Source organism: Austrofundulus limnaeus, unplaced genomic scaffold, assembly GCF_001266775.1.
Source record: "Austrofundulus limnaeus strain Quisiro unplaced genomic scaffold, Austrofundulus_limnaeus-1.0 Scaffold44, whole genome shotgun sequence".
In the NCBI taxonomy this organism is placed as follows: Eukaryota; Metazoa; Chordata; class Actinopteri; order Cyprinodontiformes; family Rivulidae; genus Austrofundulus; species Austrofundulus limnaeus.
This window is the reverse complement of record NW_013952446.1, coordinates 430,579-442,755: the sequence shown is the minus strand read 5'-3', so window position 1 is coordinate 442,755 and position 12,177 is coordinate 430,579. Positions and strand designations below refer to the sequence as shown.

At 38.4% G+C, this 12,177-nt stretch overlaps 2 protein-coding genes across 3 annotated transcripts in view; one reads left to right on the top strand and one right to left on the bottom strand.

The window, feature by feature from the left end:
* Nucleotides 1-987, top strand: part of ppa2 (inorganic pyrophosphatase 2) — a 4,262-nt gene extending 3,275 nt beyond the window's left edge. Inside the window, exons 9-12 of one of the 2 annotated variants that reach the window (XM_014007737.1) lie at nt 93-178; nt 284-353; nt 438-477; nt 553-987. In XM_014007737.1, the coding sequence (XP_013863191.1) occupies nt 93-178; nt 284-353; nt 438-477; nt 553-575 (219 nt within the window). In that variant the 3' untranslated portion in view covers nt 576-987. Of the gene's footprint in view, nt 1-92; nt 179-283; nt 354-437; nt 478-552 lie in introns of those variants that run through there. The other variant, XR_001310152.1, reaches the window with a different exon arrangement.
* Nucleotides 988-1,790: 803 nt separating this feature from the next.
* tet2 (tet methylcytosine dioxygenase 2) overlaps nt 1,791-12,177 on the bottom strand; it is a gene marked incomplete at its 5' end in the record, with an annotated part of 27,467 nt that continues 17,080 nt past the window's right edge. The window contains 9 exon segments of the mRNA XM_014007736.1: nt 1,791-5,120; nt 5,238-5,592; nt 6,451-6,588; nt 6,836-6,925; nt 7,016-7,166; nt 7,382-7,590; nt 7,701-7,794; nt 7,889-7,979; nt 8,058-10,997. Coding sequence (XP_013863190.1) covers nt 3,793-5,120; nt 5,238-5,592; nt 6,451-6,588; nt 6,836-6,925; nt 7,016-7,166; nt 7,382-7,590; nt 7,701-7,794; nt 7,889-7,979; nt 8,058-10,953 — 5,352 coding nt within the window. The 3' untranslated portion in view covers nt 1,791-3,792.

Genomic DNA, 12,177 nt, shown 5'->3' with positions numbered 1-12,177 from the left:
ATATAAAAAACCAGATTGCTATCTTTATATGATATGAATACTGAATGAACTTAATTTATTCAAAAATTAAATCAGTTTCTCTCTGTTGTTAGGACTTTGCTGTCGAGATCATTAAATCCACCCACGAGCACTGGAAGGCACTTGTACAGAAGCAAAAACACTCTGGAGGGATAGAGTGGTAAAAGAAAGCTAAAAACACTGGTTGCATGTTTTTTTTTAATTTTTTTTTTTTAAATTTGATAAACAGAAGACCACACTGCTGACAGCTTTCTTTGTCATTCAGCAAGAACCTGTCCTGCTGTGGCAGCCCTTTCAAATGCGATGATGATGAGGCCAGAGGAGTTGTCCAGTCGGTCAGAACGCTTAACACCATAAGTGCACAAAATTCTGATTTGTATGATTAAAACATTTACTAATTTATTATTTGATTGTTCCAGGCTCCTGTGTTTGGTACTGCACAGCCTGTGTCTTCAGAAGGTAAGCATATTTTAATGAATTTATGGTGGTGAGTTTCAGCATTCACATATTTTAATGCTTTTCTATATTTCACAGTTGACAAGTGGCATTTTGTGTGAAGCTGTTTTCCTGTCAAAACATCTTGACGTCAGATGAAATGCTCCATTAGTGCTGGATGTAGGTGGATTTTTTTTTATAAACAGTGTACAATGTATGAAGTGCCATCTACATTTAATGTAATAAAAAAATTTGATACACTGGGTCAGCCAGTACGTATGTCCAGTGTTACAAGTGAAAGGTGTTTTGGGTCACATGTCAAACTTTAATACAAATCTATTGGTTTATAATTCAGAGAAAAAATATTCTTTTGTTTATTCATTAGGATGTATATACACATTACTGAATCATTGGTGCCAACATCTCTGTTGAACCTTGTGGCACTGACACTAAGGCTGTAATCTGACTCCACACGTGAACAATTTGTGTCCAACATCTTTCAACTGTTTGTTTAAATAAAACATTTTGAACGTGTTCTGTCCAGTTTTCTCTCTTAAACAAATGTCTTCAATATTATTTCCATGTCTTCAACCATCTTGCAGAGGATCAATCAGGTGGAGGTTACTGGAAAATGTTTGTACTGCCCCCACAGGACGATAAACTTCAGTATATAGATTACTTGGATAGTGACAGAAAATAACAAGTTAATTTGCTTTAAATAAATATAAGTTTTATTTAAAAAAAAAAAAAACAACACCCACATATCAGCAACATCAGGAATGATACGATAAACAGTTTTCAAATTACCTGCATCCAGTACATTACAATACTTACAGTATTAACACCCATCCTTAATTCTTTTTTAGCCTACCAAACAGAGAACTTGAAAAGCCCTGAAAAGAAAAAAATGGCAAAAAGTTGCACTCATTTATATATATATATATATATATATATATATATATATATATATATAAAATGACTTTAGTGTCTAACTGCAAAATGACCAAGTGTGTATGAGCTTAACCTTTGAGCTGAGTGCATGAAATGCACAAGTTAAGCCAGGGAGAGTCATTCAAGTAACGCTGAAACACACTGAAGCATCTTCAAGTATGGCTATGCTTTTAACCCGCTTCTGGCATCTTGGGCTTTCTCAACAACAACCTGCTACTGTAGCTGGGTTCTGTACAAGGAATTCAACATTTTCATATTGTGTAGGTGTATTTTACAAAAAACAGAAATAAAAAAAAACTTCATCTAATGACTGAGCTACCATATTTCTATTACTGTAAACATTGTTGTGACAGTGTGATATTTACAAACTCCAGACAATTCAGCCATTGTCACTGAACATGGAAAACTCCAGTTTTTATTTTCTGAAGACAACAAATGAGAAGCCATGGGCCAATATAAGAGTCTAACATGAATATCAAAGGATGAGTTATACTCCTGCAATACAAATTCTTGGTATGTACAATGTAACATAATTTATAATTTTTAAAAACATATATTTTTAAATAAAACCTTTTGCTATTTTTTAGTTACAAACTTCTTTACCTTAAAAGAACTGAAGTGCTTTCAGAAAGTTAACATGTGGAGACAATATGGTGAGTTGTTACAATAATTTGACTAATTACATTGGTTCAATTAAATGGAATATAAAGAGAGAGAAGAAATAATTGCTTAGTAGTTATAAATAATTTGTCTATACACAAGCACACAGACATACAGCTACAGTAATCGCTGCCCTTGCCTTGACTCACAAGTTCATATATCATTCCCTTTAGTTAACTCAGTGCATATTTGTTCCAATTAAATTTGAAAGTCTATCCTTAAAGAGAACTTTGCTAGATCGCACCTTTTTAACCCCACAAAAATCACATTTTCCTGCATGAACTGTAAGAAACAAGAATGCTGTTGGGATTCAGGATGCAAAGATGAGTCCCTGAATGTGGGGAAAAAAAAGACGAATACAGGTTTAGAAGATGAACATTAAATTAGTTAAAAATGTCCCTGATTTTACAGTAATATCAAAGTTCAAGTAGTACTTTCTTTGCAAATTGAAAGTAAATATGTGAACTTTTACGCCTTTTGGTGGCTGAAGCTTCAACTGTTATTTTGAAAGCAATTTGCAAAAGCTGTAAGATATGAAAAATAAAGTAAAAATTCTATTGCCCGTGTAGTTTTGAGGTATATGATATGTTTGTACTGTACATTATTTAAAAGCCTTCTCACTGCCTAAAGAGTCTTATTGTACATTTCTAGTAGGCTGAATAGCACCCCATGAAATAATCAGCTGAAACTCAAAAAAAAAAAAAAAAATCACAATGTTGACTACAACATAAAATCTCTAAATCCATCATGGGAATTAATTTACTGTACAAATCTCACCTCTTTATATCTGCTAGATTAAACGAGCAAAATACCCCACAACAAACCAGCTGCCCTCTGAACCTGACACTGAGATTACCCCGTTTTGTGTCCCTCAGTGTATTAAAAGCACATTTACTGAGCACCACAGACATACAACTATGTGTAATAATCACAAGGCAGGGTGTTCTGAGAACCTGCTAGAAGGAACATTAAAAACTGTTGTTGACAACCAAGTCAAATGAAATGAAAAATTATTTTTTTTGTCTCAAAAGGTTTAAAAATGCACCATACAAATGGCTCAATTTTACAGTAAAACAGCATCCATAAGTGATAAAAGCACCAACATAATGACAGTTTAAAAAAATGTTTTGTGTATTTAAAATAGCATTGAGGATTGTAAATACAAAACTTTTATAAATTCATGGATAACCTTTTTTAAGTATTACAAAACATTTTTTCCTACTGATCCAAAAGTGCTTTAAGAAACACTGATTTTTCAAAAACTCTGATGCTCATGATTTGACAGGCATGATACTGTCAGTGTCCCATTCACAGAAGTTAAATGAGTGTCACTTGTAGAGTGTATTGTGGTTTTAGTGTAAAGGCATTTAAACTGAAATAAATGGTAAAAGCATAGACTTTAGCACCATGACCGTTGTTTACTAAGTCAGTGTTTTGTTTTTGCAAAGTCTCCAAAGTTTTGTAAGAAAAATAAAAATCACAAAAAATGAAACTTTGTGTCCAGCTAAAATAGATCCTCATCTATCAAACTGAAAGCACCACAGATTTTTTTGTGTACGCTGCAAAAATTGCTAATTTGAAACAAAAACATCCTTGTGTAGGTTTGGTTGTGAAAGAAGTGGAAAAACCTGCTGTAAAAGTCTATGTCCCATCACAGGTACATGTTTTTCCATGTAAGATAGGGCAGTTGATAGGCCTCTGTCTGTGGTCAGGGTAATCTGTTGTTTTCTACACAAACTGGTTGTAAGGCCCTGTGACCTTGGTGAATGCATATGGGGTTGTCATGGCGTATGTGTTAGTTGTGCATGATGAGGATCCTTCCATTAGTGCCTTAATAAAACGCTTGTATGGAGGTTCCCCAGTGGTCTCTGTTGAGTCAGAATGCTCACGCTTCACCCCCTTTTTGTTGCCCTTGCTGGGTGTCCCCTCACCACCATTCCTTTCTGCCTCTTCCTCTTTCTCTCGGGCCTTGTCTGCCATCTTAGCTTCCCACATCGCCAACCCATGCTTTGCCTCATTCAGATTCTTATGCTGGTAGAACACTAAGGAGATGCGAGTCGGGTGGTTTCGATCTGGATTTTTAAGGGGAGTTGTGGCGTGGAGCTCCCGTTTTGCACATTCAATGAGGACTGAGCCATGACTTGGTGCAACGGCAACACCTCCAATGTCAGGGTCTAAGAAATTGTGCTCATTGTCTGACCACATCTCAGGTTTTTGTGGAGTTGTAGGTGTTTGTGGAGTTCCAGGCTCCTGCTTAATATTAGAGCTCAAAATACCCCCATTAGGCCGACCCAGATCGGATTGTGTTTCAGGATTTAAACACCCAGCATTAAGCTGAGCTGCAAAAATTTGTGGGCCTGGCGCACCCGACTCTGTCTTGATTTGCATATGGAAAGGATCTTGACCCGGAGGTAGGACATGTGGGCTCTGAGGCAGATATGGATTTGAGTATTCTCCAAACTGATGGCCTTTGCCTAAAGCAATGCCTGCAGGGGCAGAGGGTGCTTTTAAGAGGGGGTCAATAAATTGAGTCCTGTTAGGACCATAGGGGCCATAATGAGTCATGGGTTGAGTTGGTCGTATGGTATTGTAACCATTGACTTGTAAACCTGCTTCACTGTATCTTTGTGGATAATTGACATTAAAACGATGTACACCATACTGCTGCTCTGCGTAAAGTGTTGCCCGCTGCTGTCCGTACATGTCCGACTGCTTTTGGCTTGAAGCATAGAGTGGATGGTAGTTGTCAATGGGCAATCCTCCATTACACTGGGGACTTTGGTATGGACGATTTGACCCATTCATATAAGAGTTTGGTACATGAAACGTAGAAAGGTAAGGGCTAGCTGGTGAAGGTGGCTGAGGGTTAAACATGCTGCCTGGCTTGGAAGTGCTTGGAAAAGGCCCATGATGGTTGGAGAACCTTGTGACTGCAGCATTTGTTGCGACAGGGTAAGGAGAAAATACACCCTGGTGCTGTTGTTGCTGTATGTGTTGTGGGTGGGCCCCAAGAGGGTATGATGGATGACCCGACGGTAGGGTTGCTCCCACAGCACCTACAAAACAAAACAGTCATTTACCATTCTTTACCAATTTATTATTCTTATTTATGTTTTGTCATAGGTCCTTACAAACACAGTTTGTAAAACACATCTTTATAAAAGTTACTCTACCTGCCAGTAGAGCGCTCTGAACAGTATTCTCATAAGTGCCTGCTTTTAACTTGGTCTGGAGGGCTTTTTCTGCCTTATCATTAGAGCTTTCCAGCATGGCATTCTTGTTGGCAGTTGCCTTTTTTGCATCTAGTTTCTTCTGCCGGCAAGACTTGGCAGGCTCTGCAAGCATGCGCACCTGGCGGCGGAAGGCACTGAGGACTTGGATGGCCCCTGCCTTTATTTTTTCCTGCTGGCCCTCCTCACTTCCAAATTCATCAGTGTTAGAAGCCTTATAAAGAGGTAAGACATGAAGCTGCTCATCCTCTGGTATCTTTCCAATTTCTCGATTATCTTGTCTTGTTAATGTACAAACCTGGAAAGAGGGGTGAACACGGTTTTAAAGGGATCCATGATTAGTTGTAACATTAGACTTTATTTGATAAACATTTATTTAAACTGTAAAATAAAGACTGTAAAAATACTGTAGGCTGTTAATTTTTGTAAATTTTTTAAAATATATTTAAACACGGACGGAGCCATTTTATCTACACGCAAAGCATTCTGGGTAAATGATGACAAGGAAAGGTCATCGATGCGAGCAAGCTATATCCACCCTGAAGGTTAATGTTGTACAATATCTGGCCTGATAGCCTTCGCGCTAGTGCCATTGCTATATTGCCTTATATGTATTCGCTTGGCGCTAGTGGGACAAACTAACAAGGTAAACTGAGGTCCTCCATCCATATTTTCAGTTACAGGCTGAGTCATTTCTACCTTTTCCTCTCTGTCAACGCTCTCTGGTTTCATTTAAAAGAGCCAATTGTCAGATATTGTCCAGGATTAACCTTCAGGGTGGATATGGCTCACTAGCAGCCTTGCACCGATGACCTATCCACGTCATCATTTACCCAGAATGCTTTGCATGTAAATCAAATGGCTCAGTGTAATATATTTTTAAACTTTTGGTTTAAATATTATAAAAGCTAAACAGCCTACAGTATTTTTACAGTCTTTATTTTACAGTTAAATATATATGTTTATCAAATAAAGTCTATTGTTACAACTAATCCTGGATCCCTTTAAGAAATAGGGTTGATAATAAAACTAAGTCCACATTTTTATACCATTTTTTTTGTTTATTATGCTGCTGTGCAATTTGAATCACTTTGCTTTACTTTTATGAAGAAATGGACAGAATCAGATAAATGCTAATTTACAATGTTTAGCTTACCACAGTGCTGCCACCCTGCATGTTGTGGAGGTCTCTGTGAGCATGGGCACAAAAGTCCATGCAAGCAGTGACCCCAGAGAAGGGGCGACCCTCTGTGAGTCCCAAACGACAATCTGGTGCTCTATGTTCATATTCTATCTGTGACCAGAAAAAAATGTGGGTAAACAAACTTAAACGTTATGGCACAATATCTCAGTGTCTACACTTTCAGAAAAGAAACAGCTAAGTGCATTTGTCCTTTCAACACTTTTGAAATTGTTTACAAGGGAATTTGATCTGAAGATAAATTAGCCTTTGATAAAATAAGTCCATTTTATGATGTGTTTAATATCGAACAAATACTTACATTTCAGAGAGCATAAAATAATGTCCAAAATAGACTCACCTGGTTTCCATAGGCTTCAGGTGCCATAGTTTTATACAAAGGAGCCAGTAAGGTTGCTAAATTTTGAAAATTTCTCTCAATTTTTTCTTCCTGAAAATACAAAAATAAAAACAAAATTAACATAATACATTGCAACCATGATGCACACTTGATATAATTTTTTTAGTTAGCATAATGTACCTCTTTGGCATCATCTACTAACAGCTTAAACCTTCTTGGAATTTTGCTTCGGGCAAACTTGCAGCCGTTGTAGTACATGCTCCAGGAGCAGCCAAAAGAGAAAGATGCTCCACAGGCTTCAGGGTTTAATCCCTGGCATGCACATGTCCTCCTGAAAATCCGCATAAAGTTAAAACATTTGACTCTTGCCAAGTTGTTCAGTAATAAGCAAACTACTAATCATAGATCAAACAAGGAAAAAAAATTGAAGAAACCTCAACAGTTCAACAATGTACTTAATTTTCCCTTTATACATTTATTGCATGTATATTGGTTCATTCATAATTTGCCAGAGAAGCGATGCAGTTATGTGTTGCTGTTTCTTACTCTTCATTAAAAGCACAACGTCTCTGGGTGAGGGCTCCATGTTTTGTTAGAGTTTCACTCAGCTCGAGGTAGAGGTGGTCAGCCAGACTGGGCTGGATGCCTTCCCAAACCAAGATTACAACTATGATGCAGGCAGTGTCACATCTGTGACCTATACGTTCACGCACCAAGACCAATAGTTTTTCTTCTTCACTGGATCGACGTATCACCTGAAATGTATAAATTTAAATGTAAAAGTGTGTGCACAAAGACATAAGACGGATGTTCACAAACAGTTGATTTATCTATAGTTAAAAAAAAGTGCAGTAAATGTTCGTACCCATTTGGCTATGGGACAACCTTGTGTGCTTTTTCCTTCTTTGCCGGTGTAGATGACTTTTTCAATTCTGATGGCATGACCAGTTAGGCCTGACCTTTAACATAGGAAAGGCATTAAAATACACAAAAATCACACATTACTTGTAAAATTCTGTCCTTCAGTAACTTTATTTCAAATTTGTGGCCAACCTTTTCTCCATCTCTTCTCGAATGCCAGCAACCGTAGGTGCTGAGCCCAGGTGAGTGTAATATGGGCCTTCATCCTTCTCAATAATTTGATCTAAATTCAATAAAGCATAATTTGTTAATATTCATGTTTTGACAAATCATTTTTCATTACCTACAATATAAGACTCACCAACACAGTGGCATGATGGAATTTCATACTGTGTTTTCATGGGAGTATCCAAAAGATTCTTTATAGGTGTATCCAATAGCTTGATGGGAGAGTCTAAGAAACTTTTGAGAAGTTGTTCTTTCTTAGGAGTGGAATCAAGCATTTTTTTCTGAGCTACAGAGGATGAGGTCCCTGCTGATGAGTCTATCCCATTTATGTGTGTGTTGGTTGACAGGACTGTAACAGGACCTGAGGACTCCACCTTGACTTTATTCAATGAGTTGAACACATCAGATTTTTTCTCAGACACAGGTGAAAACTGGTACTGCCTCAGACTTTGCTCCATAGATGACAGGATGCTTCCCTGCTTCTTGTTTTCAACACACAGAAACTGTTGATTTTCCTGCTTAATATGAATTCCACCCATGCCTGGCTCTCTCATTTGCAGCAGCTGTTCCTGCTGCCGTGAAGCAGGCGACTCAAATCTGGGCCCGTTTTCTATTTTCACACCTCTAGGGACTTGTTTGGGATCACTAGAGCCTTGAAGGGGGTGAGGGGAACTGTGACGGTCCTGCTTTAGTAATAGGTGTAGACGCAGAGCTTGCCTCTGAGAGTCTCTGTGGGAACCCACTGGTTGAGGTCCCATTTGGAACTGAGTGCAAAAAGCCTTCATCTGCTGTTCTAATTTGAGATACATCTGCGATGTCACCTGCTGGTTTACCAGACCTTGTGGTAAGTGCGGTTGAGACTGTGTAACGGTATGGGGAAAGTCCACTTGGTTGGTCTCGTGGCAGTGGTTGTTAGACTGCTGTGGTTGAAATTGTTTGAGGTTCTTGCTGCTCGAGTCTGTAAAGTACTGCTTTTGAGGTTGTGGTTGTTGTGTCTCTGTTGTGTTGTTGTAAGTGACTGGTGGGTGGCCGATGGGATGGATGTCTTGGTTGTTGGGTTGAGCTGAATTGTTTCTAAGAGGTTGGTCTGTTTGAAGCTGTGAACCTGGCGGAGGCTGACTGTGAGGTCTGTAATTGGGAGACTTAAGTTGTTGCCCTTCAAATTGTGGTGGATGAGACAGTGGACGTCGAAGACAGAGCTGCTGATCTTTTTGCTGCTGCTGTGTTGTTACAAAACCTGCTGACAATATGTCTTGTAATTCATTATTCTCACAAAAGTGCTCTGGTTCCCTCTGGGATTGGTAACAGTTTTCTGCTTGCTGATTTTGAGTGAAGTTTCTTTGCTCTGGACTTTTTTGGAGCAATATTTGCTGTATATGAGGTGTTTTAAGATTCAACTGCTGCCACTCAGGGGCAGTATTGTGCTGCATTGAAGCACCATGTGATGGTAGACAGTCTTGCTGTTTTTGTTGTGAACTGTTAGGCCTTTGGCTGCTATCTGTGAAAACTCCCTGTGTTTGTGTTCCCCTGTATTGCTGCACTGAGTTTGGATCTAATAACTGACTGCAAACTTGGGGACTGTCTGTCTGCCGTTCTGGCTGAGGTTTACCAGAGAAGCCCTTCCACATGTTTTGTTCTTGTGTATGAGATAATGGGCCATTTGTTGGTTGCTGATGGGATCGTAAAGGACTGTTATCTATCCAACCTGTCTGGGTGGGAGTTGAGCATGATATATTAGCCCTCTGTTGAGTGTTCTCCATACCATTTTCCTTCCTAATGTGGTGTGGCTGTTTGAGACCAGGGCCCATGTGACCCACACCATCAGGTCGGTGTTGTTTTCCAACATTTTCTTGAAAGTTCTGAGTCTGACTTCCACATGGTTGCAGAGTTTGACCAGTTCCAGGTTTTTCGCTTTGTTTATTCTCCTGTATCTCGGAGTTGTGAAAGGATCCGTATCCACCTGCCTCTGTTGTATGAAGAGATTTACTGTGCTTCACAAAAGAGCTGGGGTTAAACTCCTGGCGGGCTCCTGTATAGTTCCCTTGAGGATTTGTGTCATTTGGAAAACATGGTCCACCATTGGGATGTTGTGAGCTATTGGCATTATGTAAAGGTGGAACCATGTCTGGCAGTGGCCCCAAATCCAACTCCCGACCAGAGTAAGATTGTGGTTGTTGCAGATGATGGTGTTGTTGCTGCTGGCGGTCTAATTCAAAGTTGTGGGAATATCCATTCACTGAATAATTGACAGAGTTATATCTGTTGTCACCTTCAGCATTTGTAGCTGATCCAGACTGCTGTTGCTGGGAGTCAGTCATGTGGGATGAGTTGGTTTGAAATCCTGAGGTTAAAGCAGTTGGCTGAGCACCTTCACTGGACAACTGATTGGTCAGTGAATCATTCACAGTATCCAACTGTGACCCAGATGTCTGTGGTGCAATTGACACTTGTTCAGGGTAATACTGAGACAGTGTTTTCTCCAACAGATTACCTGGAGTGCTTTCTATGGTTGAGGAAGATGACACAGCACCATTTGAAACTTGTTTATTTTGTGGTAAACAAAAAATATCTCCATTAGGAATATGAAAGTTCCTTTTATCAAAACTGGTCTCTGTCCATTGGGAACTGCTTTCCGATTCAGAAAAGTTATTTACCAAATTATAACTTGTGTCAACATTATCTCTATTTTCAACATCAACTTTCATTTTCTTGGGCTGATGAACCAATAAGGACTGCTCAGTGTGTGCGTGATTCAACTCTCCATTTGTCAAATCTCCATTCATCTTGCACAAGCGCTGTTCTGATGCACGTATGTCACAGTTCTCCCTGTATCTCTTTACAGAGCTGATGCCTTTGTTAGGTTTGTAATGTGCTGAGTGTGTAATCCAATTTGTGTCTTCAGTGATCTGCAGAGAATCTTCTTCTGAAGACTGAGCTCCATTCTGGAGTTTAGGAGAAAAGTTACAAGTCCCAAAATGTCCTAACATCAGACTTTCTTCCGTCTCATGTTTGGCCTGTTCTGTTTCCATCTGGCTTGCTCAGAGTCCATACACAAGGCTGCCCTTTTTACCCCCTAGAAGGCAAGAAAACACAAATATTCAGTTATTTTTTACAGTTTTAAGTAGTTTTTAAATTTGTTTTAAATGCAGTTAGGCATATTACAAAGCCTTAGCTTACTAGCAGCATTAGTGGCAAGTAAATATTGATTTTTTTTTTCTGTGCTGCTCTCAATTAATAATTCATGTCAAAGCTAGAGCATCTGCAAAATTATTGAAAGTCTTTGCAATACTCTGGCAGAAAGAGCAATCATAAATCTGGGTGAATTTAAGTGTTAGAAAATTAGTTAGCTGATGAATGCCAAAAAAAGGAATTTTTAAATATTGAGTAAAATGAGAAGTGGTGGATATAAAAGCTTCATCTTTACAGAAAGAAAGTGACAGAATCATTTGTACATAACATACAAAAGTACAAAAAAAAAACAAATAAAATAATTCATTATATACTATCTGAACTTCAACTCAACTTACTCTTTTTCAAATTGCTTTTTGCATGGTTTTTAGAAGGCAAAATGTTCTATATGTCCCCAAAGTGAAACAATGCTCAGGATTCTTTTATGGGGACATTTTTGTGTATTTTGCTACACAAATCATCCAGCCATTCAATATTGTAACCAGTTTCTACCTGTTCTATCAAGATTTTACACAGTTTATAGACTTAAACACACCACGTACTTTTATGCATTTGTATGAAGAGTCAGAAGTTTGACATTATAAAGCACAAATACAGTACCAGCTGTTTGTACTCATGAGGTTACCCTTTAAAACACACTAAAAACAAATCAAAAATACTATTTAGAACTTCTTAAACTAAATTGGATCCAGCTTTTAATACGCACACAAGCTGCTCTGTTAACATAAACCTACTTCACAGGGTCAGTATAGGTTTGTGTAAAGCACTGCAGCAGATCTCATTTGACCTGATTATCACATCTGGAGCATGTTACAGCTGCTTATGGTTCAAGCAGAGCAGCGGTTTTCTTCAAAAAACAAACTTGTCTTACTCAACGTTTGTTGAATTCTTTCGGAAAAATCTTTGTGTAATAAAAATTTCCACCGTTGCAAAATATAATACTAAAAATGGTCATAAAAAAAAATATTTCTGAACCGGTCACACAGTTTGTTTTTAAAATGTCTTAGTTTAAAAGTACCTTTTTTGTGTGCCTTTACAAAACATTTGTTCAAGGATGCTAGATC